Source organism: Barbus barbus (genome assembly GCF_936440315.1).
Source record: "Barbus barbus genome assembly, chromosome: 34".
In the NCBI taxonomy this organism is placed as follows: domain Eukaryota; kingdom Metazoa; phylum Chordata; class Actinopteri; order Cypriniformes; family Cyprinidae; genus Barbus; species Barbus barbus.
Window position 1 is genome coordinate 2,379,589 of NC_136762.1, and position 26,659 is coordinate 2,406,247.

The 26,659-nt window shown below is 34.3% G+C and overlaps 1 protein-coding gene across 2 annotated transcripts in view; it reads right to left on the minus strand.

Annotated features, from left to right (window-relative positions):
- Positions 1-3,294: 3,294 nt before the first annotated feature.
- Positions 3,295-26,659, minus strand: part of LOC306853775 (diacylglycerol kinase delta-like) — a 30,438-nt gene continuing 7,073 nt past the window's right edge. The window contains exons 3-30 of one of the 2 annotated variants that reach the window (XM_079391422.1): positions 26,064-26,144; positions 18,911-19,015; positions 18,065-18,197; positions 17,815-17,921; positions 16,598-16,723; positions 16,176-16,278; positions 14,746-14,908; positions 14,290-14,398; positions 12,625-12,764; positions 12,463-12,547; positions 11,465-11,559; positions 11,288-11,387; positions 10,902-11,178; positions 10,127-10,261; positions 9,922-10,050; positions 9,749-9,842; positions 9,553-9,663; positions 9,221-9,317; positions 9,029-9,136; positions 8,839-8,952; positions 7,417-7,551; positions 7,176-7,330; positions 6,604-6,715; positions 6,424-6,516; positions 5,013-5,132; positions 4,824-4,941; positions 4,618-4,748; positions 3,295-3,506 (exon numbers count right to left, since the gene is read on the minus strand). In XM_079391422.1, coding sequence (XP_079247548.1) covers positions 3,417-3,506; positions 4,618-4,748; positions 4,824-4,941; positions 5,013-5,132; positions 6,424-6,516; positions 6,604-6,715; positions 7,176-7,330; positions 7,417-7,551; positions 8,839-8,952; positions 9,029-9,136; positions 9,221-9,317; positions 9,553-9,663; positions 9,749-9,842; positions 9,922-10,050; positions 10,127-10,261; positions 10,902-11,178; positions 11,288-11,387; positions 11,465-11,559; positions 12,463-12,547; positions 12,625-12,764; positions 14,290-14,398; positions 14,746-14,908; positions 16,176-16,278; positions 16,598-16,723; positions 17,815-17,921; positions 18,065-18,197; positions 18,911-19,015; positions 26,064-26,144 — 3,366 coding nt within the window. In that variant the 3' untranslated portion in view covers positions 3,295-3,416. Of the gene's footprint in view, positions 3,507-4,617; positions 4,749-4,823; positions 4,942-5,012; positions 5,133-6,423; positions 6,517-6,603; positions 6,716-7,175; positions 7,331-7,416; positions 7,552-8,838; positions 8,953-9,028; positions 9,137-9,220; positions 9,318-9,552; positions 9,664-9,748; positions 9,843-9,921; positions 10,051-10,126; positions 10,262-10,901; positions 11,179-11,287; positions 11,388-11,464; positions 11,560-12,462; positions 12,548-12,624; positions 12,765-14,289; positions 14,399-14,745; positions 14,909-16,175; positions 16,279-16,597; positions 16,724-17,814; positions 17,922-18,064; positions 18,198-18,910; positions 19,016-24,541; positions 24,723-26,063; positions 26,145-26,659 lie in introns of those variants that run through there. The other variant, XM_079391421.1, reaches the window with a different exon arrangement.

Here is a 26,659-nt window from a genome sequence, read left to right on the forward strand (position 1 = left end):
ACTATACAATGTAATTTATAATGTATAAAAATTGCTATTAAATTACTATTATATATAAAAAAAATATATTTATTTACTATTCTAAAACGAATTTATTTTTCTTACTCAAATGAATGCATGTATGGTTTGATAGTATACAATGTAATGCATTACTTGCATGCTATTAAATTACTATTATACAAAAAAAAAATTAAATCACTATTCTAAAACAAATTAATTTTTTATACAAGTAATACATGTATGGTATGACACTATACAATGTAATTTATAATGCATAATAAATTGCTATTGCAAAAAATAAAAATTTTAAATTACTATTCTAAAACTAATTTATTTTGTCCTAAAAAATGCTTTTACATATTTACTATTATAGAAGTAATTTAAAATAGAATAATATATACATACACCAAAATGACACTGTACAATGTGAAATTACTGTTATAATAAAAGTTTTAATAAGTCAATTAAAAATATATGTGCAGCACAGTGACACTATTTAATGTTAATACTCTGCTTCTGTTTAGTAAAAAAATCTGACACAAAAGACATCAGTTTAGAGTTACACAGACCTTGTTTTAATACAGACAGTTTCACTGTACAGTAACAAGTTATTTACAGTCTTAGTAATGGCCTATATACAAAATAATAAAAGATGGACTGCGTCACATGGATGTAAGTTATAACTTAACAATAAAATAAATACTTAACAGTCAGAGAGATCGGACGCCCCTGGAGTCCAAAATGACATGATATGAGTCTGATTCGACTGTAATACTGGATGTGAAGGAGAGAGAAACACACACTTGACATCTAACAAGACACCATGTAGACTCAAACACACACTGAAGTGTGCAAAGCAGTTAAAGGGTTTGTCTCAGTCAATGTTCAATCCCAGAAAAGTTTGTAAAAAAAGCTTTTAGAAACACTATAGAGAACATTTCTATCTGTTGTCAAGGCGACTGTGACATTGTAAGTTTGTATGGCATTATGTATAGTATTTCATGTGTCCTAACCAGACATGACTGACTGTGTCAGTCCACACAGCTAATATACTTCATGACTACTTGACCTCGAAGAAGAAAGAGAGTGCAGCAGGTAACACCGAAGACAGAAACATGGTAAACTAGTAGCTGCTTGCACTCAGAACAACTCAAGTGGGAGCTTTTCTAAACTTCAGTTTGTTCAACTTGCAATGCCTCAAACTCACAATTACAAGTCCAACAAAACAGGTTGAAAAGTCAATCATACTTCAGATATATAGCAGTGGTTCTCAAGCTTTTTGACTGCATTGTGCATGACTTTAAGGGTAAGGATTTTACCATTTTAACCTGATCTAAGAGCTTGGTATTGTAAGGATTGTTTTTGGACCTTGAATGCAATGCAAATCACTTCGGATAAAAGCATTGACCAAATGCATAAATGTAAAAACTTGGTAAAGTTTTAGTTTTAGAGCTTGGTATAACTACAAAAATGTATATTCATTCTATAAATGCCTATAGAGTTATACAATTTCATTATTTTCCATATCTAGAAACCAGTTTCTTCATCATATGTCCAGGTTTTTCAAGATTTGTTCTTCAAATAATTGCTTAAGATATGAAATGTTTTGGCCCTCTTTAATGCTTGTTTTGTTTTATTTTAAGTCATTTTGAGGCCCTCAGGTTGAAAACCACTGATATGTAATGATGTGGACTGAAGTTTTTGACCAATGAGATTTCACAGTGATTTCTTTGATTTACATAAAAGAGAGTGCTTTTATCAGGTCACCTGGTTCAGACTGAATCTGTCAAATATGCTCTTTTAAAGCCAACATATGAGACATATCTGTTTTAAAGGAATGTTCCATGTTGAATGTTATTCTCTGGCAACAGCATCACAAGTCTACGGTCAAACGCAGTGTGCTGACTTCCACTTTAAGATGCGGTAGACAGAGCTTCATTAAGTGTTTGCATCAACATTTACGTCTCGTTTGGTCTGAAAGCAGTGCACACTAGAGCGGAGCATCTGGATAATACAGGAATGGACGTTTGTTTCAGGCTGATATGCGATTCCTCAGAATGCTGGTGGAACTTTAAAGCATCCGGGAAGAGGAAGAGGAGGGGCGGGCAAAAGCGGAGCGTTTGATTGGTCGAGTTTGATAAGTCAATACAGTTGATTGTCACAGCAACATGTTAAAGGTCTCATGACGCTTTTCACCTTCCCAAACCTAATGAGCTCCCTACTTAGACAGCATTTGAAGGCATCACACACTTTAAGGTAGCATCACATGTATGATAAAGTGGACAAAGAAGAGAAAGTATGACTATTGTTCGTTCAGTGCTGGAATAAATCAATTAAAATAATTCAATACAATTCTTTGTATAAGAAGTCTCAATTTTATAGTTGTATTTATTTTATTAATTTATTGTATTATATCAAATATATTTTTTTATTTAGTTTAACTATTTTATTTCTTGAATGCAATGTTAGTGGATAAACAAATATTTGGGTGGGAGACTATTTTTTGCATATTAAATCTTTAAATCAATTTTATAACTGTATTTATTTGATTCATTTATTGTTTAATCAAATTTTTTATTTTATTTTATATTTATTTTATAATTGCATTTATATTATTGTAATAATTTATAATAAAATTGTATTTTATTTTAATTGAATTTAATGAAATTTAATAATTCATTAAATTTTTTATACCTTCAATGCAATGCAAGTCACTTTGGATAAAAGCATCAGCCAAATGCATAAATGGAAAATTATTTGACCCAATATTACATTGTATTTTATGCTCATCTGAGGATCAATGAGAGTCTCTGGTGGCTAAGAAGGCAGTAGACAGCAAGGCAGCTCACTGGGTTTTGAACAGAGCCAAAGAGCTTCAAGACAACATGAATCTGCATTCACCACACACTTAGCTTATGAAAAATTTATATATTTAGCAGAAAATAATGGAGGGGGGACTAATGTTATCCATTGGGATTTGATTGGATCGTGAAACATGGGGTTTAGGATTATTGGTTAACAGTATAAATTTGGGCCTTGGTGACATGATAGGAAATTAAAATGATTATTAAATTTTGATGACAGATTTAGAAGACAAACATTACTTTAAAGGGTGAACTTGGATTTCATGCTGTCTTCTGTGAATGCTCATTTGCTCTTTAAAGTCTGTGGCATTGGTTCAACCCTCGCATGGCTCTTAATAAATCTCCCCCTTCTAGGTAGTCAAATAGTTTCCCCAAAGCGACGATGTCACAGAGGTGGAGAACAGAAGGCACTGTGATTGGTCGAGTCGAGTGGCCGTTGGTCACTATGAGGTGGTGGGCGGAGTATGGCTGCTTACAGTCGTGACTGAGCGTTTGATTGGCCGGTGAAGCTACGTCACATCCGAACGAGGCATCTGATTGGCTGTGGAGTGTCTAGGCTTCGCTGGCTGTGCTGTTTCGACTCAAATCCCTGATTCCCTGCAGGATCCGCTTCATGTGGCCGACTTTAGTCACTCCCAGATCCTGATACACACACACACACGAGATGCTTGAGGTCTAGTTCTTGACTCAAATAGTACACATATTGCTCTGTACACAACATAGCATTTGATAATCACAGGGATTTTCACGGACCCCAAATATGATCATCCTCATGCGAGGGACCCCATACTAAAATTTAAAAGGCAGCTATATCTTTTCAGGTGTAAAGATTATAAATGTGTACAATACCAATACAGAAACATTTAGTGTCTATTATAAAAATTATGTTTAACCAAAATTAAACTTATGTTTTTACTCATAGTATTTTACTGTTAAGTGCAGTGTTATTCATATACTACTATAGTTTTTTGTTCAAATTGAACTATATTTTGTTTTTTGTTTATTTTTTTTGTGAGATTTTATTTTATATTTTCTGTTTTCACTTTAATTATAGTTAAAAATGTAGGAATTTTATTGTGTTTTTGTCATTTTTATTAGTTTTTCTCTATGGAGTTTAAGTTTTAGGTTTTAGTTTTACTAAACCTGTTTAGATTTTTTAATATTTATTCATTTAAATCAAATTTTTTATTTATTTATTTGTTTGAATCAATTTCTTTATTTAAATCAAATTAATATTTACTTTAACTCAAATTTATTATTTATTTAACAAATGTTATTTTTAAGTTATTTATTATTTTAATAAATTATTTATATTTTATTTTACTCAAATGTATTTATTAATTAGTTAAATAAAATTTTAGTTATTTGTTTAAATTAAATAAATTGTGTTATTTAAATCAAATTAATACTTTTTAATTCAAATGTAATTCTTGTCTATTTAAAAAAATATTTTATTTATTATTATTTTAAACTAAATGTATTTTCATTTTAAACCTAATTTATTTATCATAAAAACAAAAAACATTGATTAAAATAATACAAATTTATTTATTTATTAGTCATTTATATAAAATTTTATGAATCATTTTAAAAGTTGAATCTTACCTTTATTATTTAAATTTTTTACACTATTTGCTATTTTTTATTTACTTTTTTTCCACGAACCCCTTGCAGCCCTCTTGGAAACCTCCTGGATTAGAACAAGTAATGCATCTATATATGTCCATCTTTCATCGTATTTGAGCGGTAATACCTTCAGGTCTCTCCTCTCCAGCTGAAGCAGCTCCGGTCCTCTGATGTCATGTCTGATGAAGATCTCCTTATACTCGGCCAGACAGAGCATCTCCAGCCAGACGCCCACTTCATCCACACCCCACGTATTCACTGCACACACAACACACACGTGTCACACTCATGCACGGTCCCTGACGAGGTCAGAGGTCAAAGATCAGGTCATACCTGGCATGTTGAGGGCGGCGCACGTCTCCTTGTTTTTGTTGTTTTTGTCTTTCTTGAATTTAGGCACGAGGCGGAATTTAGCGCTACGACTGCGCTTGGAGAAATCAGACAGCTGACCCTGCACACAAACACACATTAGACTGGAGTAGAGACACCAGAACCTCCCAAAAACAGCTGGATGTCACGCACCTCGTCGTCGGCCGGGTCGATGAGCTGACTGAGCCAGCTGATGTCTGTGAGTCTGCGTAACTGCTGAGCGACTGAACTCAACGCACCGCTCAGCTGATCTCTCTGAGGAGGATCCAGCTGCTGCAGAGACACAGAGACAGAGCTGCAGTCAGAGCATGATGGGTCCAAACCACTGAACTCAATCATGTCTCTCAACCATTAACATTACAAACCAGGTCTCTGCTAAAGCACACAGATATAATTAATACACCATCACATCTGTTAATACTTTTGTCAGCGCTGGTCAGGATGGACCAATCACATTTGTTTATGATTACTGATTTTTATTTAATAATTTTATTTTAACTGGATGCCACTTTTTCTTTTCATTAAGGAAGATGACACCACTCCCTAAACAAACATAAGGATAGTGAACTATAGCACTATACTTTTAGGTGCAGTGTTATTTACACTATTCTAGTTTCTTTAATATTTTGATTATTGAATAATATTATATTTATATATGTATATATATATATTTGTTTTTGGGGTTTTTTCACTTTAACTTGTTACATTTTTAGTAATTTTGTTGTTTTTTTGGAATTTATCAGCTTTTAAAAAAATATATGTCTATATAGTTTTTATTAAGTTTTAGTTTTAGATATTTTTAGTACTCAAACTAAACAAGAATGCATTGGCAACTAGCTAGAATAAAGTTTAATATACAAGTAATATTTGTATATTTCATGTACAAGTAATATATTATTTAATAAGATATTTCATTTTATGTCAATGTTTTTTTTTATTTCAAGTAATACATTTTTATAAAAACAATTATTTATTTAATTTTTTTATTATTTAAATCAAATTTTACATATGTTAACATTTATTTTCTTTTTTGGAAGATAAGTGGATGCCACTCGCTTATTTAAAAAAAAAAAAAATAGATATAGAAATACAGCACATATTTTAATATTATCGATATTATCTATATATACTACTAAAGTATTTTTAGCATATTTAATATATTTTTGGTATATTTTCAGTTTAGTTATTTTGTAAAAATCTTTCATTATTTGTATTAGTTTTTTTATACTTTATTTTTTGACAGGTTTAGTAAACAAATAAGTTATTTCTATATTACTATTTATTTTTATTTTAAATTAATTTTAGTACTTCACCTTAAACATTTTATTTCAATTATCTTTTTTGTTTTTCATCTAATACTGATATTTTATTTTATTTCAATAACAACAGTGTTTTAGTGTTTCCTAGTCAAGTTCTACAGTAAATTAATCTATCAACAAGCCGATTGGCTGTTTTAATTGAAAGGCAGGACTTTCTTTCCATCAGCTGCCATATTGATTGATTTCTCACATTCATTTTTCTCCGATACAGTAAACACACACATTTCTCTGTATGATTCACTCACCAGGCACATCTTTCCCGCGAGCAGCAGTTCAGTCTCGCTGTGCAGAGCTTTGACGTTACTGACCATCTCCATCACCACGTTACAGGTCAAACCCTACAAACACACACACGACGCATGTCAAGGAGGTCATGAGGAACCCAACCAGAGCCAGAGTTATGTCATAATCATACGCTGACTCACCCCGCTGCTCTTGGAGTTTGCGTACACCAGATCCATGGCTTTAGAGCTGGCGTTGACCGCATGAGCCAATTCCTGCTCGATAGTGTGATGAGACTGTGCCACTTCCCTGATACTAAACACACACACATGCACATTCAATCTATACATGTGGAACATGTAGAAGGCTGCATTTATTTGATTAAAAACACAGTAAAAACAGCGAAATATTAATGCAATTTCAAATAGCTGTTTTCTATGTGAATATATTGTAAAATGTAATTTATTTCTGTGTATTTTCAGCATCATTACTCCAGTCTTCAGTGTCACATGATCTTCAGAAATCATTCTAATATACTGATTTACTGCTTAAGAAACATTTCTGATTATTATCCATGTTGTGCTGCACAATATTTTTGTAGAAACTGTGATACATTTATTTTTTTTAGAATACTTTGATGAATAGAAAGTTTAAAAGAACAGCATTTATTTGAAATAGAAATCTTTTGTAACATTATAAATGTCTTTACTGTCATTTTTCATAAATTTAATGCATCGTTTATGAATAAAAGTACTAATTTCTAAAATTCTTGTACCTGTGTATAAGTGTGCCGGCTGCTTGTCCGAACAGGCTGATCTGAGCAGTTTCCTCTTCAGAAACGATCTCCGGCTGCGATGCATGCTGGGAAACTAACCGTGGAATCTCGCCTCTCTGTTTGTCCTCCCATGACTTCAAAGTGTTCTCGAACGCCTGCAAAACAGCCGAACATGAGCTGCGTTTCACTTATCCGAGAGCCTCCTCTCGAGTTCCCATAATGCCGTGGGTGTGGCACTGACCCGGTCTCTGGTGAGGGTTTGTGTGCGGTTCTTGTGGAGGATCCGGATGTAACCGGGCGGTTGTATCCAGGCCTCCCCGTCTACCTGCACAGGTACACCTTCATCTCCCAGAATAGTGATCTTCACTGTTCGACACTGATGAAGAGACACACACACACACGTTTAAATCATCATGTGTGTCTACCTACTTAAATATATTCTAGAGACAAGTTTGTACCCAGAAATGAGTTAAACCTGACAAAACCTCCTTTGGGTGATGTCCTCATATATAAAAACAGCAGGTTACAGTATTTATAACAATCAAAGTCTATGGAATATGCTACACTACCAGCAACATTTATTCATGTTTTTGAAAGGAGTATCTTCTGCTCACCCAGACTGCATTTATTTGATTAAAAATACAGTAGAAATTGTGAAATAATATTACAACATCAAATAACGGTTTTTCTTTAGGAATATATATTAAAATATAATTTATTTCTGTGATCAAAGCTGTATTTTCAGCATCATTACTCCAGTCTTCAGTGTCTGAATTTAATGCTGATTTACTGCTCAAGACACATTTCTGATTATTATCAATGTTGAAAACAACTGTGCTGATTCATATGTTTGGTAAAATTTTAGCTGAGTAAAAGTATTAATTTATTTTTATTATTAAATCCTATTTGCCTATTATTATTATTGTTTATTTTATTTAAAATACAGTATAACTATTGGCTTAAAACCAAAAAGAATTACATAGATGCACTGTAATACTACAGAAATACAATATTATATTTATTATTTGTCTGCAATAATTAACTTTACAAATATAGCAGTCATTTTTTAAATAATATACATTTTATATATGCATTCACATTAATATTTAAAATTCTGGGTTCAGTACAATGTTTTTGAAAGAGATAAATATTGATAAGCAAGGACACATTAAATTGACCAATAGTTACGGTAAAGACATTTATAATGTTACAAAAGTTTCTATTTCAAATAAATGCTGTTCTTTTGAACTTTCTATTCATCTGTGAATCCTGACAAATAAAATATATCACAGTTTCCACAAAAATATTCAGCGCAACTGTTTTCAACATTGATAATAATCAGAAATGTTTGTTGAGCAGTAAATCAGTATATTAGAATGATTTCTGAAGATCATGTGACACTGAAGACTGGAGTAATGATGCTGAAAATACAGGTTTGACCAAAGAAATAAATTACTTTTTAACACATATTCACATAGAAAACAGATGTTTTAAATTGTAATAATATTTTTTTTTTTAAATACTCAATTTTTGATCAAATAAATGCAGCCTTGGTGAGCAGATCAGACTTCTTTCAAATACATAAATTGAAATTATTCCAAACTTTTTACTGGTAGTGTAGATAAACGTGTGTGTGTGTGTGTGTGTGTGTGTGTGTGTGTACCTGTGCGATACGGTGATGCTGTAGATTAATAACTCTAGAAACAGCCATCTGCATGCTGCCGAACACAGCCACCACCTCCAGGATCTTATCGTCAAACGACGGCGCCATGAACGTCTGCGAACAAACACGCATTTCATTACAAACACACACTTCTGTATTTCACACACAGGAAGTCACTGCACAAACGTACATCATCCTCTTTAGTTCCGCCCCAGAAGTTCGTTCCTCCAGCGTAACTGGGAATATTCAACACAGCGATTCCCTGCAGACTGGGAAGAGGAATCAGCCTCCCGTCACACTACAAACACACACACACACACACACACACAAGTTAGGTATGATTTACCTTAAAACATGTACACACACACACACACAGACTGACCTCCAGCAGAACCCTCTGTTCCAGGTTCTTGTATGTTCTGTGCAGAAGTTCTTTGGTTCCCAGGACTCCATACCACATCATGTTTTTAGTGCGACTCCTAAACAGAGAAAAAAAGTTTAGCGCTATGACTAAGATCATGTGACACTGAAGACTGGAGTAATGATGCTGAAAATACAGCTGCAGATCACAGAAATAAATTACATTTGAAAATATATTCGCATAGAAAACGGTTATTTGAAAGTTAAATTATTTCATAATTTCCCAGTTTATCAAATAAATGATAAGAGAGTTTCAAAAATGTTTGCGATGATATGTTTGAAGTGTTTATGCACCTGCATTTCTCTGGATGCTCGTCACGTTTGTTGTTGAAGTCCAGAGAGATTTTTGCATCCAGACCGATTCCGAAATAATTATTCATCACACATTTCTCCGTGTACAGATCCCTGAAACACAGAGAGGCACTTTCCCATCAGCCTTTGCCCTAAATTTGATCAGCTGACGTAATAAGAGAAAGAAACATTGACTCACAGGTTCTCCGGATCACAGGTGAACGGATCAGCGCTGACCAGCAGCCTGGTGATCACCGAACCGCTAAAAGACCCAGACACACCTGCTCTGAGACCTGCACACGCAAACACACAACATCAGCTTCTGAACAACAGCCAAACCTCCACCGCTTCCATACAGACTGATGCTCTTACTTGGGTACAGGATCTTAGTGTTCAGCATGGGCATGTTCTCTCGACTTCCTGTCTGAGCAGGAAGTGAGGCGGAGCTGCCTATGGACAGGCTTCCTTTACTGATGAGCTTCTCACATGGAGTCTTAGATGCTGAGACAGAGGGAGAAAATGAGTAAAGGAGTGCCGCTGTGTTTGACTAACGAGTCTTTGTAACGAGTCGTCTCACCTCGTCTGCTGGCTCGCGCTCGGCTGCTGTATGACGACTGCAGAGATAATGTTTCTGAACCATCGTCCTCCTCTTCTTCCTCCACCGGTAGTGAAGGCAAACCCTCCTCCGTCTGAGCGTTCTGTTCATCCACCGCTGAAAGACCAGATCATAAACATGCCAAATCTTTAGTTTTGAATTATAATGTGAAGTAGGGCGGGTTGACAATAATAAATCACTCTTTATATTGTTGATATCGATTGTTAAATCCCAAGATTGATCTTTTAGTCTATGCTGTTTTGGTGATGCATGAACAAAAATATTAATAAATTAAACATTATTGCATAAAGCATTTTTTACCTTTATAAAGCCATTTTTTTCTAAAAGTGTGCATCACTTTTTGAGTCATTTATTTTACAATTAATAAGTCAATAAGACATTTTGGCTGTTACCAAGCAAAATAAGTCAGTTTTGACTAAATCCATCTTTGCAATGCAGAGGAAACACAGAAGCTTCATCTGAATGGCATTTAGATGTATTTACACACTGTTTAATGCAGCTCAGAGGGACATGCAATGCTTTCACCTGCACTAACAAATGCATAATGTTTGATATTTTAAACATAAAACATTGGCAACTGATGTTTGAAATTAATAAAAAAAATTAAAGATACCTTAAATGTGAAATTAAAACCGCCAGCAGGTGGCAGCAGGTCACTGTTAATAAGGGAGTCATTGCGACTGAACCGATTCATTTAAACAGTTGATTCTAATATATATATTTAATATAATACTACCTTTCTCAGTGTGTTCTATGATTTGTCTGATGGCTTTCTTCAGGCTGTTGGCTCGAAGCATCAGCTGCTCTCGAGGTTTGAAGATGGCGGCAGGCGGACGAGGCGGACAAGGGGCGGGGACTGTGGGCGGGGCAGTGGGCGGAGCCAGAACTACACCCTCCCCATCCACCTGCTCCTCGGCGATGGTGGGCGGCGGCGCAGACATCACACTGCTGGCCTGCGCTTCCTCGTTAAGCGTTTTCAATAACGAGTCCAACTTTTCTTTCAGCACACCACACTACAAACAAAACATCCTGAGTCATCCATCAGCCAATCACAGAACATTCTAGGCCTTCCAACAGCCAATCACAAAACAGAGAGTTATCCAATAGCCAATCACAGCTGACCTTTTTAGCCATGACCTCTGATTCTTCTGAGTTTTCTGTGTTTTTCTCGTAAGCACGTCCAACTTTCGCAACAAAGTCTTTCACCGTCTCACACAGGACTCTGAAAGACATGCTTTTAGATAAACCACCAGCAAGAATACACAAGAACAGAAATGCTCACACACACACAGTACATACTTGGCAGATGAAATGACCACCGAGTGCTGGTCGGATGTCAGGATTTTGGAGAGATGAGCAGCAACTGAGTCCTCATAGGTCAGAATGTGCTGCACCTGAAACAAGACACAGAACAGCCAATCAGAAGAGAGGAAACACAGAACAGCCAATCAGAGCAGAGAAAACACAGAACAGCCAATCAGAAGAGAGGAAACACAGAACAGCCAATCAGAACAGAGAAAACACAGAACAGCCAATCAGAGCAGAGTGAACAGAACAGCAGCAGTTATTTTAAAATAAAAGATTTTGATATACTATCTGACATACTGATTATTTAATAAATAAAGGGTGGAAAAAGGTTATGAAAAGCTAAACTACAACTGTTTATGGTGCAAGAAATCTTGACTAACAGTAGCATTGAGAAAAAAAATGTTAATGAAAATCTCCAGATTTGCTGTGCTTGTTTGTACGGCAGCAAAATGACCCAAAATATTGTGATTATATATCAATATGACTTATATACTTTTATTTGAATCATTATTACTAAATAAAATCTTACTATTGCAATATTTCACTGTAAAACAAAAATATACGAATACATTTATTGTAAAGTACAACTGTGAAATTAAAATATTAAATCATACAATAATATTTATGGCCTTCTTAACATTTTCAAAAGCATCAAGCTTTTATTCAGTAAAAGATCAGAGCTGCACTTCACTTTGAAACACATTTATGTAATTCAATTGCAGACTTTGAGATTTGATGACTGCACAAATCCATTCTGTTTTATTTTGATTAATCATGCAGCCATACTTTAAAATATACAGTATATATTTATATACTGTTATAGAATTTATGAATATTTTGAATTCGCTTTTATTGTTATATTTACATTTTAGTATTTTTGTAATGTGCTTTTAACTTGTGTATTAGCTTTTTCTATTATATGCAATAAAGAAAATGTCCAAATGAAGGCCGTTTATGCACACAGCAGCATTAATCATCATCACTGTTACCTCTGAGTCCTCACTACAGTCCTCTGTTACCGTGGAGCTGGAGTGTTGCCGTGGTAACTTGGTCTCATATACCATAATGCTCCATCTAAGAGAAACAAAAGTGCTTAAATGTTTGTGAAGGAGAGAAACAGACTGTGAGAACGACTTCAAACACACACGGACCTGTCCAGCATCTTAGTACTGGCTCTCTCGAGTTTCTCCAGTATCTGCGGTAACTGAGTGTCGTCGTCACACGCCGAGCCCCACCCCAAAACTCTGGCCAGGTCATTTCCTGTTCCCAGAGGAAGTACGCCGAGCTGGCACTGCAGAGCCAACACACAAACACATCAACACTCCTCTGGACATAACTCAAACAGTAGAGCTTGGATGAGGACGGGTTTGATTCCCAGGGAATTCATGAACTGAGAAAAACCTTAAATGCAAGTCACTTCGGATAAAAGCGTTTCCTAAATGCTCAAATGTTCATGTAAAAAATATCTATAAATAAACACAGAGCTGATTTTCAGCCATGCACAAGAGATCCACCACCAGACGGCAGTATAAGCAAAGAAACTGTGTCTGAAACTTTATTGTGTCCTATATATTAATGCCATATTTGCCAAATTCCATTTTTTTATTTTAATTTCCAAAATTCTGTTTGGAATTTTCACAATTTTTTTTTAGTAGTAGTAGAACATTTTTATTTAATGCCATGTCAGAATCTTAACTTTTGCGCATAACGCATAACTTTTGCTACGGTTACGGCTATCGTTTACAATACTCCGGCGTTTTCGAGGTCAAAAACAGAGACTTTTGAAAACGCTGCAGACCCCGTTTTAGTTTGAAAACTCTGGGGTTGTGTTTCAGCGTAAACGGACCAAAACGGAGACTTTCGACCGCTCCAAGCACACAGACACGTCCGCCATCTAAATAATAGGAAATCTACCTGTACATATCTATGGTTGTACCTGCATGAATGGTCATGTGACATGCGTTTTCGGTTGTGTCGTGTAAACGGAGATCGTTTCTGAAACGCCAGTGTAAACGTTGATCGTTTTCATTCTTAAACGCCGTTTTAAAACAAAAACGCATTAGTGTAAACGGGGCCTTCGGCTATTTTCATGGCAAAAACAATTCCAAAAATACAAGTATAACAAATACAATAAAAACCAGCAAAGTTACATTACACAACGCTTTTTTTATTTATTATTTTTAATAATAATAATAACAACTACTACTATTATTATTATTATTAAACAATTTTAATTTGTTTTGTATTTTAATTCTGTTTAATGGTTTATTTAAATTGTAATCAAAAACATCTAAATTATTGAATTCATACAAATTTAACAATTTAATAATTTACTTAATTTTTTCAATAATACGGCTCAACAGAATGTTTATTTTTTTCCACAAATTCTGTCTTGTCTGTTTTAATTCGGCTGGATTTATTAGTTAATAATACAATTCTTTTAGTAAAAACAGTAGAAATCAAATGCAGGCTTAAAACTTTAATTTAATTAATTTTTTTCAAATTTAAATCAAATGAATTGAACAATTCCTTTAGCTTTTGGCAAAAAGGTGCTGTACAATAAAAGTTTCCTGTTAAAATTAAACATGGAAGAAAAATAGTGTGATATTCCTTAAAAATACAGTATTATTTGAGAAGTACATCCTACAGTACAATAGTAAGATACATTTCCACCCACAATTTCTTAAAATTAAAAAGAACTTTTATTTTGACAGGTTGCAGGGAAGGCCTTTAAGAAATGATGAAAAAAACTATTTTGTTTTGTAGTTTGGCTAAATTTAGTTTGATTATACATCTGTTTCTGTAATGAATTGTACCTGTTTGTGTAAAGTCAGCGCGTCTATCTCTGATAAAACCCATCCGACGCTGCCGTCTCCTCCACACACCAGAATACGAAACGTGTCGAACTTCTGAAACAGACGCAAGCTGCGACAGACACACAAACAAATATGAATCACAGAAAGACTGATTCCCATTGTCTGAGTGCATGCTTACGATCCAGATTTGTGTCCCTGCAGCACAAAGCAGTCATGAGTAACACAGGTATATTTGTAGCAATAGCCAACAATACATTGTATGGGTCAGATGCCAGATTTTCTAATAGTTGTATCTCAGCCAAATATTGTCCGATCATAACAAACCATACATCAATGGAAAGATTATTTATTCAGCTTTCAGATGATGTATTAATCTCAATTTCACAAAACGGACCCTTATGACTGGTTTTGTGGTCCAGGGTCACATGTGTGAACAGGTAAAGGTGAGTGCTTTACCCCAGATGTGGCCCTCCGTTCATCAGATCGAACACTTGTGCAGGATTCAACAGCTGCTTGAAGCGCCGCAGAAACTTCACGCCCTGATTATCTCCACTTTTACTGTTCACAAACACCAACAACGGGCTCGTGCAGGTCGGAGGACACGTCGCCTTCCAGAACCCTACAAACACACATTTACTTTTTACACAGCTCTTTTAGTATTACTGATATGGTAACACTCAACAATAAGGTTGCATTTGTTATTAATGGATTTATTATGTAAAATGCTACCATTTACATAGAATTATAGTATTTTTTAATATCATATACATTTATATAAGTGAAAGTTGAAAATGTTGCCATGGCAACTATATGAAATAAGTTTTTCATCTACTATTTATATTTTATTTTATTCCCGCTTAACTAATAATTTTTTTTTAAAGTATAATATTACACTCAAAGGTGGTATCTGTTAATATTTTTATTGCACCTGAGCGAACACGAACTAACAGTTGAGTTGTATTTTTATTAACTCATGTTAACAAAGATGAATAAATACTGTAACAAATAATTGGACTTTACTGTAAAATTTTATTTTATTATTTAAAAATGTTTGTTTTCAGCTTTTATTTTTATTTTTTTTTAGCTTTTATTTTACTTTATTTTCAGTCATTTTAGTAATTTTTATGTGCTTTTATTACAAAGTCTTATCATTTACTAGTATTACAGTATTTTATATTTTCATCTTACTTTTTTAAAACAATTTTAGCATTTTTTTGTGTGCTTTTATCATTATTATTGGATTTGGGACTTGATATGTGAAGTGTTGCCATTTATATAGTATTATTATAATATTTATTAATATTGTAAATTAGCTTTTATTTTAGTTTTAGGAATTTCATTTTTGATTTCATTATGTGCTTTTATCATTTTTATTAGTTTTTGATTTTTTTATATTTCTATTTAGCTTTATTTGAATTCAGTTTAAGTTTTAGTAATGTTAGTACTTCAACTTAAAACTTGAAAATTAAGCCTGAAATAAAACCAAATAACCAAATTTTATATTCTATTTGATTCCAGCTTTATGTCAATTAACAAACATGACTTTTACTAGTTTTAGTTAACGAGAACACTTTTTCTTGTTCTAAGCATTTTGCTTTTGATTGAAGTCTCACAGCATTTGGATTCAAATATTAGTTTTATGTTTGGTGTGCTGAATATCAACACTGAATCACTCTGAATCTTCAGTGTAAAGCATCTGCGTACTTCAGCTCTCAACTATAGCTGACATTATGCCATAATTGGTCATTGGAGGTGATTTGAATGAGTTATTTCTGACAGAGAGTGCTGATAGGATATTTCCATGAGATGGCTCTTTCTGATTGGTCGTCTCTGGGAAAGCGCTCTGATTGGTTGTTTATGAGGGACTGTTCTGATTGGATGCTCACCGTCTGAGTCGATGCTGTTGAGGGCGGTGGGTGGAATCACTGAGACTTTACACTGACCCAGTGGGCACTTCGGAGAGAGCTGGTCTTTACACCCAGCATGCACCTGGAGAACATTATGGTATTTTATTAAATGTGTGGCCTAATATTAATAAAACATCATCCCCCGGTTTCACAGACACGGCTTAAGCTAGTCCCAGACTAAAATGCATGTTTGAGCGGTCTCAACTGAAAATATCTTGCTCTGATATATATGTCAGTGTCATCGTTATGTGTCAAGATGCACACCTTAATGTTGTCTTCTAAGGCATTTTTGTAAAAGTTGCTTAAATATCTTAACTAAGGCCTAGTCCTGCCTTAAACTAAGCTCCATTTGTGAAACCGGGCCCATAAACGTCAAACAGAGTGAAGCTTCATGCACGCACCATGGCTTTGCACCATAAACAGCGCCAGTCCTGCAGTCTCAGGACGCTGCCGCAGGTTTTATCGCACACGGTGCATTTGGCGCTGACGGGCAGATTCCCCTCCAGCCACTGATGAGGCATCGAGATCTAGAGATTACAAAGCCGTTAATTACAGGATGAGTAATCAGTTCAGTGGTTAACTGAGATTCTCACACAATAAAGAACCTCATAAGTTGCTGATTTGCTCACATGCATGTGCTCAGTTCTCTAAAATAGGCATACAAATAGATAGCATTTTAATCAGACTAAACTATTTGAAGTATAATTTAGTACTAACTGAAGTCAGTAATGTTGTTGCAATGCATGCAATCCTGTCTTTTTGGCAAAAAAAAAAAAAAGTAATAATTTAGCCTAACTTTTGGTTTTGGAACAAATCATGGTTATTATCAATAATTAAACTATATTTAAAATATTATAAAATAATTAATTGGAAATTAGAAATGTTGCTGAAATAATACAAAATAATAAAACAAGTTCGAACATGAAATTACTAACTGGAAATAAACAAAAACTAAATCTAAAATTAAAAATGACGCTTAAATAGTAATATAAGAAAAACAATGTGATAGTATAATAATATAAAAATACATAATGTAATATAAAAAACTAAATATAAATATAAGATATATTAATAAAATATGCTAAATAAAACTGAAATAAGTTGAAGTTGAAGTATTGTATGGAATGACTGGAATCAAATCTAAAGCTAAATCTGAAATAAAAATAAATTCAACCTAAATGATTAAAATAATAATAATAAATAAAATGAAAACTAAATACATTTTTGTTAATTAATATAAAGCTCAAATAAAATAAGATAAAATATTAGATTGAAAAATATACAAAATTGTTGCCTTGCCTTTAAGAACTAAAATTACTAACTGAAAACAAATAAAAATAAATTAAATCTAAATAGTAATATAAAAAAGTACTAAACAATCTAAAGCACATAAAATTAATAATAATAAAAAAAGTTTATATATATATATATATATATATATATATATATATATATATATATATATATATATATATATATATATATATATATATATATATATATATATATATATATATAAAATGTTTAATTCAAAATACTAACAAAACTATAAAAGTATGTAAATAGTTCTAAAACACTGGAACAGAGCTGGATTAGTTTTTGCATGAATAGCACTCACTCCATCCTCATCCTCCAGTATGTCTTTGCCGATAGAGGCCAGTGTCGTCCATTTGCAGTTATTAGTGGCTCTGACCGCACAACGCTTGTGAGCCTTGAACTTACACACTGCACGACAAACAGAGCTTTCAGTCCAGTTAACACACAAATCAGCACTTAAACACATTCAAACCATACAATACAAATCAGCCTAAACAAGAGCATCTAATTACTGCATATCAAACCAGAGAGCATCATGAAGAGCGACAGACCTTCGCAGGACAGTCCGTGAGACGTGACTCCAGACAGAGCCTCCCGGCAGACGTTACAGTACGTGGGGCGAGCGTGAGAACAGGCGTACCAGTTATGCATCCCAGAGAAATGATCCATACTGAACTGAGTGGACTACAGAAGAGAAACAAGCATTACGTTTGTTTCCACAAAAATATTAACTGTTTTCAGCACTGATAATAATCAGAAATGTTTGTTGAGAGTAAATCAGTATATTATTATGATTTCTGAAGATCACGTGACACTGAAGACTGGAGTAATGCTGAAAATACAGCTGTGCATCACAGAAATAAATTACAGTTTAAGATATATTCACAAAGAAAACTGTTCTTTTAAATTGTAATAATATTTCAAATTTTTACTATATTTTTGATCGAATAAATGCAGCCTTGGTGAGCAGAAGAGACTTTTTACAAAAGTACCAAAATAACACTGGAACAGAGATGAACAGTAATGTATATTATTCAAACCAAATGTTAACAGCTACTGTGCATACAATAATTTTGGACGGATAGAAAAATCAAGTCGCTCATTCTATACACATATTCTACAGTTTTTATATTGTTTTCCTTACAACTATTAATTTCTTCGACAGCGGTTTATTGTGGTGTAATCTGTCCTATTACCTGTCACTAAACAGCACAAAAAATACAGATGCAGGATTCGAGTCACTGCTAGTAATTAAACCGCTTTCTGACTCATTCTGAGTGTGAAATAATTCCACTGCTTTCAGTACAACTGCTTGTAAAGACTGTGGTGTAATACATTTCAGAATAACTCGTCCCTGAACACATCGTGAAAACGTCCAGTCAGATGGAGAAACTCACCTCAAAGTGTTCTCTGTTCTGAACACTCTTCAGCGCTGCGATCCATTCCTCCATTTCTTTCCTGTTTTCTGCACACAGAACCAGCCGACGACACGGAGTGATTACCTACAGAGAGAGAGAGGAAAAACTCAGGAGTTGCTCAGGAGAAACTGAAGAAATCGCAATAATTAGTTCAAGTACTATAAGCTGCTTTAACCACACATAACCTTAAATGTGAGAGTGTGTGTGTGTGTGTGTGTGTGTGAAACTCAGAGCTCCAGAAACATGTGTTTCTCCCACAAACTAAGGCCAAGGAACAAGGAACACACTGTCCACTTCTCTCACACACACACACACACACACACACAGACAACCCAAAGGGCTCTTGTTATCCAGTTTAGAGGGTGCCAACTAGGGCTGTGTGACAGATTGAAAATATTTCAATGATTCTGCTCTGACAACATTAAGTAACACTAAGAAGAATATTGGAAAGGTTTTAAAAGAATAGTTCACCCCAAAATTAAAATTAGCTGAAAATGTGTTCACCCTCAGGCCATCCGAGATGTAGAGGAGTTTGTTTCTTCATCAGGTTTGTAGAAATGTGTCTCTGCATCAGTGTCTCAGCAATGGATGCTCTGCATTGAATGGGTGCCGTCAGAATGAGAGTCCAAACAGCTGATAAAAACATCACAATAATCCACACCACTCCAGTCCATCAGTTAACATCTGGAGAAGACAAAAGCTGAAACAAATCCATCATTAAGATGTTTTTAACTTCAAGCTGTTGATTCTGGCTAAAATATGAGTCTATAATTCATAATAACGCTTCCTCCAGTGAAAAAGTCTCTTGTTGTCTCTCTCATCAAAATCCAGCCACATATTTGCTCAGAGCTGTTTTGGCTTGTAAATGCTGCTTGATCTGTGCAGATTTCTCTCCTGATTCACACCAGACCACTTTTTCACTGGAGGAAGTTGTGGAAGTTATTATGAATTATGGACTCATATTTTAGCCAGAATCAACAGCTTGAAGTTAAAAATATCTTAATGATGGATGTGTTTCAGCTTTTGTCTTCTCCAGATGTTAACTGATGGACTGGAGTGGTGTGGATTATTGTGGTGTTTTTATCAGCTGTTTGGACTCTCATTCTGACGGCACCCATTCACTGCAGAGCATCCATTGCTGAGACACTGATGCAGAGACACATTTCTACAAACCTGATGAAGAAACACACTCATCCTCATCTTGAATGCCCTGAGGGTGAGCATATTTTCATGAAATCTTCATTTCTGATGAACTATATCTTTAACAATCTACTTGCCATTAATTTAACCTTAATGCTGTGGGATTAGATTAGTTTCCCGTTTCTATTTTCAGCTACTCATGAGTAAGAGTGTTAAGAGATGTATAAATAGCATCTGAGTATCAAAAAATGGATAAGATCAATTTGCTATTCCAATTTGCGTCAATTCATGGGTGAGTCAAACAAATAGTCTGCATTATTACTCACAAATGTCCACAGAGGCGTGTATTTTTCATGCTTTAGTGCGTCTCATTATGTATCGTTATAGTGGTGCATATAAACGAAGATTATTAAATATTCAGTGACAACCAGTGTATAAGAGTGTCTTGATTCTTTTAAAACTAGATTTTAAATGCACTTTACAATAAGGTCTTATTTGTTAACATCAGTTAAAGCATTAGCCAACATGAACTAAAGGGCAATATATTTTCTTCCAAGGATAAAAATACTTATACAGGATTTATTAATTGTCGATAATGTTAGTTAATACAAATACAGTGTTTGTTCATGTTAGTTCAGTGCATTAACTAACTATTTTTAATTTTAAAAATGCATTACGAAAATTAACTAAGATCAAATAATTCTGTAAGCATTTTTCAATGTAAATAATATATTGTTCATTGTTTGTTAACTAATGTAATTAACTACTGTTAACCTTATAAGTTTCATCAACATTTTGAATCTCTTTTGCATCCTGTTTTAAGCCATTAAAGTAAATAAATACATTTCAAAGTACATAAATATCAAATATCATTAAAAGGAAAATATTGAGATGCACTTTAAAATGTCTGAAAGCACATTAAAAATTTAAACATAAAAATAAAAGTTTTAGAGGAGTTTGAAAAGTTTCTATGAAAGAAAGATGATGTTTTCTTCGTGTCAGCTCTGTCAATAAAGTAAAAGGACCAAAGAAACCCCAAAACAAACCAAAGACATTCATGCAAACGGATTTTCTCACTTAAATGACCATGCTTAGAACTTAGAATAGAATGCAAAATAGAAACATGTTCACTAGTGGCCACAAACGTCTGGAACTCAAACTTTTTCAGCTGTATCAGCCAAACCATCAAGCATTCAAAGGCCTAATATAGCGTGCGTGTGTGTGTGTGTGTGTGTGTACGTCAACTTCCCAATCCGTTTCCTCCAGCTGCTGACAAAGACCCTCTGTTCCCACATGGATAAAAATAACTCACGCCTTTCCTCCGCCAGCACACACACACACATATATATATAAACCAATCATATTATTCATTTCACAGAGGAGTACACAAACTGCCTCATAAAACCAACTAAACTATATACAGAGGCATGGATCAGCTGACACGCAGCGGAAGAGATACACACACACACACACACACACGCATACAGAGTCAGTGTGTGTCTGGTTAATGTCTTTGATGTAGATCTTGAAGCCACTTTTATCACTCACACACACAAACACACATTATCAGCGCTGTCGTAACACCAGCTGAACTATGTCATACGACTCAAAGAGCTTTTTGGGTTCAGTTACATAAGCTGAACACATCCTGTTTTTAACACTTTAACACACAGCTGCCACACTAATGTAATAAAGCACCTAATGAAATATCAGTTTCAGACTAATCTAATGCTTTTCACTACGATTAACCCTGGGTTAAAGCAATAGTTCACTCAAAAATAGATGAGTTTGCTTCCTCAGATTTGGAGAAATGTAGCATTGCATCAGTGTCTCAGCAATGGATGCTCTGCAGTGAATGGGTGCCGTCAGAATGAGAGTCCAAACAGCTGATAAAAACATCACAATAATCCACACCACTCCAGTCCATCAGTTAACATCTGGAGAAGACAAAAGCTGAAACTAATTCATCATTAAGACGCTTTTAACTTCAAACCGTTGCTTTTATCAGCTCTCATTCTGACGGCACCCATTCACTGCAGAGGATCCATTGTGCGATGCTACATTTCTCCAAATCTGATGAAGAAACAAACTCATCTGCATCTTGGGATGCGGTGAGAGTGAGAAATTTCAGCTAATTTTAATTTTTGGGTGAACTATTTCTTTAAAATCTCTTCTAGCTCTAGGTGAAGGCACATTTTAGCACATTTGTAAGATTAATTAATGTCTGAAGCATGAAACAAGAAAATCCAAAACATTGACTCATGATTAACAAACATGGTAAAACCTTACTTGAAGCTTCTATGTATAATGCACTATAACGGCATTCATAATGTACACTGCAACTTCTGACTTAACCAATGAGGCACGTTTGGGGGCGGGGCTATCTGTCTGACTAACCAATGGCAGACAGTGGGAGGGGCAGAGCAAGCAGTAAGAGTTTGAGAATACTGTATGAAAACTTTAAATGTTGCAATTGTGTTCAGTGATGAACACTTCACCTTTAAATATGAATCGGTTTTACACTTCAAAGCCTCTATTATAATCAGATCCCGCTGAACTCTTGCACAACACAGGCCAGTGACGTCTTTTAAAGCACGCGGAGTCCTAAACCACACCGTGAGGCCTGTCAGAGGAAAACCAGCTGACTGCCCGAGCAATAACGATCAGATCTGCTCTAAAATGAGATGCAATCTTTTAAATCAAAGGCTCTAGAATGAACTTTTGTGACATTGTGGCTTTTATTAGATCAATTTCTCTACAGTTTCTTTAATCCTACACACATTAAAATCATTCAATGGACAAATCCATATTTCTAACTATTCGCACTTGATTGTTCACTCATGGTGACACATTTCACATACTCCAAAACATATTATGTGTCTCATATACAGACACTTCTCCTAACGGTAGTGTAATCTTTTAATAAAAACATATTCTGTTATTCCTCTTTAAGATGAATAGCTTTGCTGTTTTCAGTATTTACTAGATGCTTTGGATGAAAGTCTCTGTTGAATGAATGAATGCAAATGTAATGAATTGTTCCTATCGTATCAGTAATTCAAGCTTGAACAGCAACACTACAGAACAGCCAAAGACGTCAGTCTGCATGTTTCCTAGATTGATAGTCATAGGCTTATGTTCCATGATATGGAAATTAAAAAAAAAATTACTTTTATTCAGTAAATATTGGTATACACAACCATTCAAAAGTTTTGTGTCAGTAAGACTTTGTTTTTGAAATAAGGCTCACCATTTATTTGATTAAAAATACAGTAAAAGCAGTGATATCTTGTAATATTATTTCTGTTTTAAATAAGTGTTTTCTATTTGAATGTGTGAACCTGGACCACAAAACCAGTCATTATACATCACATGAAAGCTGAATACATAATCTTTCCATTGATGTATGGTTTGTTATGATCGGACAATATTAGGCTGAGATACAACTATTTGAAAATCTGGAATCTGAGGGAGCAAAAAAATCTAAATATTGAGAAAATCTCCTTTAAAGTTGTTCAAATGAAGTTCTTAGCAATGCATATTACTAATCAAAAATGAAGTTTTGATACATTTATAGTAGGAAATTTACAAAATATCTTCATGGAACATGATCTTAATATCCTAATGATTTTTGGCATAAAAAAAAAAAGTATAATTTTGACCCAAACAATGTATTTTTAGTTATTGCTACAAATATACCCCAGCAACTTCAGACTGCTTTTGTGCTCCAGGGACACATATATTGTAAAATCTTGTCCACCCTAAACTTTTAAACAGTAATGTATGCTATTTATTTTGATTAATTAACTGGCATATTATTTTATTTAATTTGACAAATATTTTAAAGCAAATGACAGCCCAACTCTATAAAATCTCTCTAATGTACAAGTATTATTAATATGCAGATCTAATCTAGACATTTATTCAAACACACACACACACACACACACAGGCTGCTGCCAAGGCCAAAACACAACACTGGACACAGTGTTCGAAACACACACACACACCTCTATCTAAATGAAAACATACAACAGACTTGAATTGTTTACATATAAAGCTTTTTATGGCGATTACAGAAGACCAAAATCTAATCCTAGCCCTAAAGAAGAACACATAATAAAACATCAATTTACTTCATGAATCATTTCCACCTTTAAAGACATCGGCACATATTTGCCAGATTAATCTCACATCTGTGGGTAATTGTATAACAAAGGCATAATTCAAATCCAACCTGTAATTCTTCTGTGGAACAAAAAGAAGATATTTTTATATATTTTTTTATCTATACAATGGATAAAAATCCATACAATGCTCTTTGGACCCCAATGTTCTCCACAAAAGAAGAAAGTAACACAGCTCTGAATGACACGAGGGTGAGTAAATGATGATTTTGAGGTGAACTATCCCTTTAAGTAAACACACACTCGCTCTCTTTCTCTCATTCCACACATTCATTCCTCTTACTTATATGCAGACGCCCCAATAAACCTCTTCTTTCTCCTTTTGTCTCTCTATCGCTCTCTCTTTTCCTGTCTGTGTAGGTTGATCGGAGCCGTATGGAGATCCACGAACCGGCTCAGCGGCAAATCATTCCTAATTCTCCTTCCTCAGCTGACCCATGTCTCTTTCCTTCCCTCTCTCTTTCAAAGACTCCTCCCTGTTTCCATCCCGATGACTCAGAGAGCCGCATCCTGCCGGAGACCCTCCCACAAACCAGCGGCAGGCAGAAAAAAATGCATATGAAAACACACACACGCAGCCCAGAACGGACAGACCATGGAAAAGCATGAGCTCCTCCCTGCAATTGAAATGAAATCAGTCCAAATGTCAACTATAAATACACTTCAGAACACGAACACACACGCACATGTGCTCCAGACTATATCAGATCCAGAATAAACACACACTGCGTTTTTCTCAGAAGCTTCCTTTCCTCGCTGGGATCGTCACAGAAAACACAAGAAACGAGTGTGTGTGTGTGTGTGTGTGTGTGTGTTTACTCGACTACAATTTGAGCAGCAAACTGTCTCCAGAAGTCTGACCTAAAAGAGTTTTTCAAAGCCAAAAATAGTTCACTAAAAAGGTTTTGTTTGTTACAAATGCAATCTTTTAGGGGTTATCGGTCATTAAGTCATTAGACTTGATGCTAAAAAATGCTAAAAAATAAAAAAATCACATGATTTTATGCCATATCTAGAGATCAGAACATCAAAGAGATGGAAGAGTGACAGTGAAGACATTTATAATGTTTATAAGATCTCAATTTCAAATAAATGCTGTTCTTTTGAACTTTCTAATCATCAAAGAATCTTGATTAATAAAATGCATCACAGTTTCCACGAAATTATGAAGCAGCACAACTGTTTTCAACATTGATAATAATCAGAGATGTTTGTTGAGCAGTAAATCAGTATATTATTATGATTTCTGAAGATCATGTGACACTGAAGACTGGAGTAATGATGCTGAAAATACAGATTTGATCACAGAAATAAATTACATTTTAACACATATTCACAAAGAAAATAGTTATTTTTAATTATAATTATATTTTACAACTTTACTGTACTTTTGATTTAAAAAATGCAAAATCACACAAACCCTCGACCTTTGAATGGAAGTGCATGTCATATTTATGTAATATACAGAACCGATTGCATTTATTAATCAAAAGAAATAATTCTGATTGATTTCTATTCTGAGATGAGCTCATCATACTGCTGAGGGTAGTAAATGCAACCATGCAATTTCCTTTTCCAGACAATTCTTCATGAAAAGTACTAAAGAATTGTTAATAGAACCATTACGGATTATTAGAATCACAGCATTATTAAATAATTCACTAATCATGGGACGTTTTGCACAGGCAAACACCACTCACATCACACAATAACAAGCCAATTATAAATAGCTTTACATAAAAAGTAGATTATAGCACATCTTCAGTTAAATGTGTGTGTGTGTGTGTGTGTGTGTGTGTACTCACAGTAAAGCTGTTGTTAACGTTCTTCGTGCTTGATTCTGCTACACTGGCGTCCGTCAGATCCACTTCATCAAAAATAATTGACTGAAAACAAATCATAGCAAAAATCTATATAGTCAATAACTTTTCATGTAAATCTGTGCATGTGTGATTCATGTTTACTTCTACATATATCTACAAATATCAACAATACAAAACTGTCTCCAGAAATAAATTAAAGCTAACAAAATGTTCCTTTTTTGATGTCAAAGGTATACATACGAAGAGTTCAGATGCAAAAGCCTCTAAATGCCGTCTGACATTTTCATCTAAAATGAGCATTTTTATCAGGCTGCTATATTTATGTTCAGTTATTTCACTTTAATTGCATAGAAAACGACGTATACTTTGACATTAGAGTAAAATTACTGAACCTAAACATAGGAGCCTGATAAAAATGCTCATTTTAGATGAAAAGTTCAGAGGCTTTTGCATCTGAACTCTTCAAATGAACATTATTTTTTTATTTTAATATACACATACAGACAGTATATCAAATATATTATAAAATATATACATTCACAAATGTGTATATATATATATATATATATGTGTGTGTG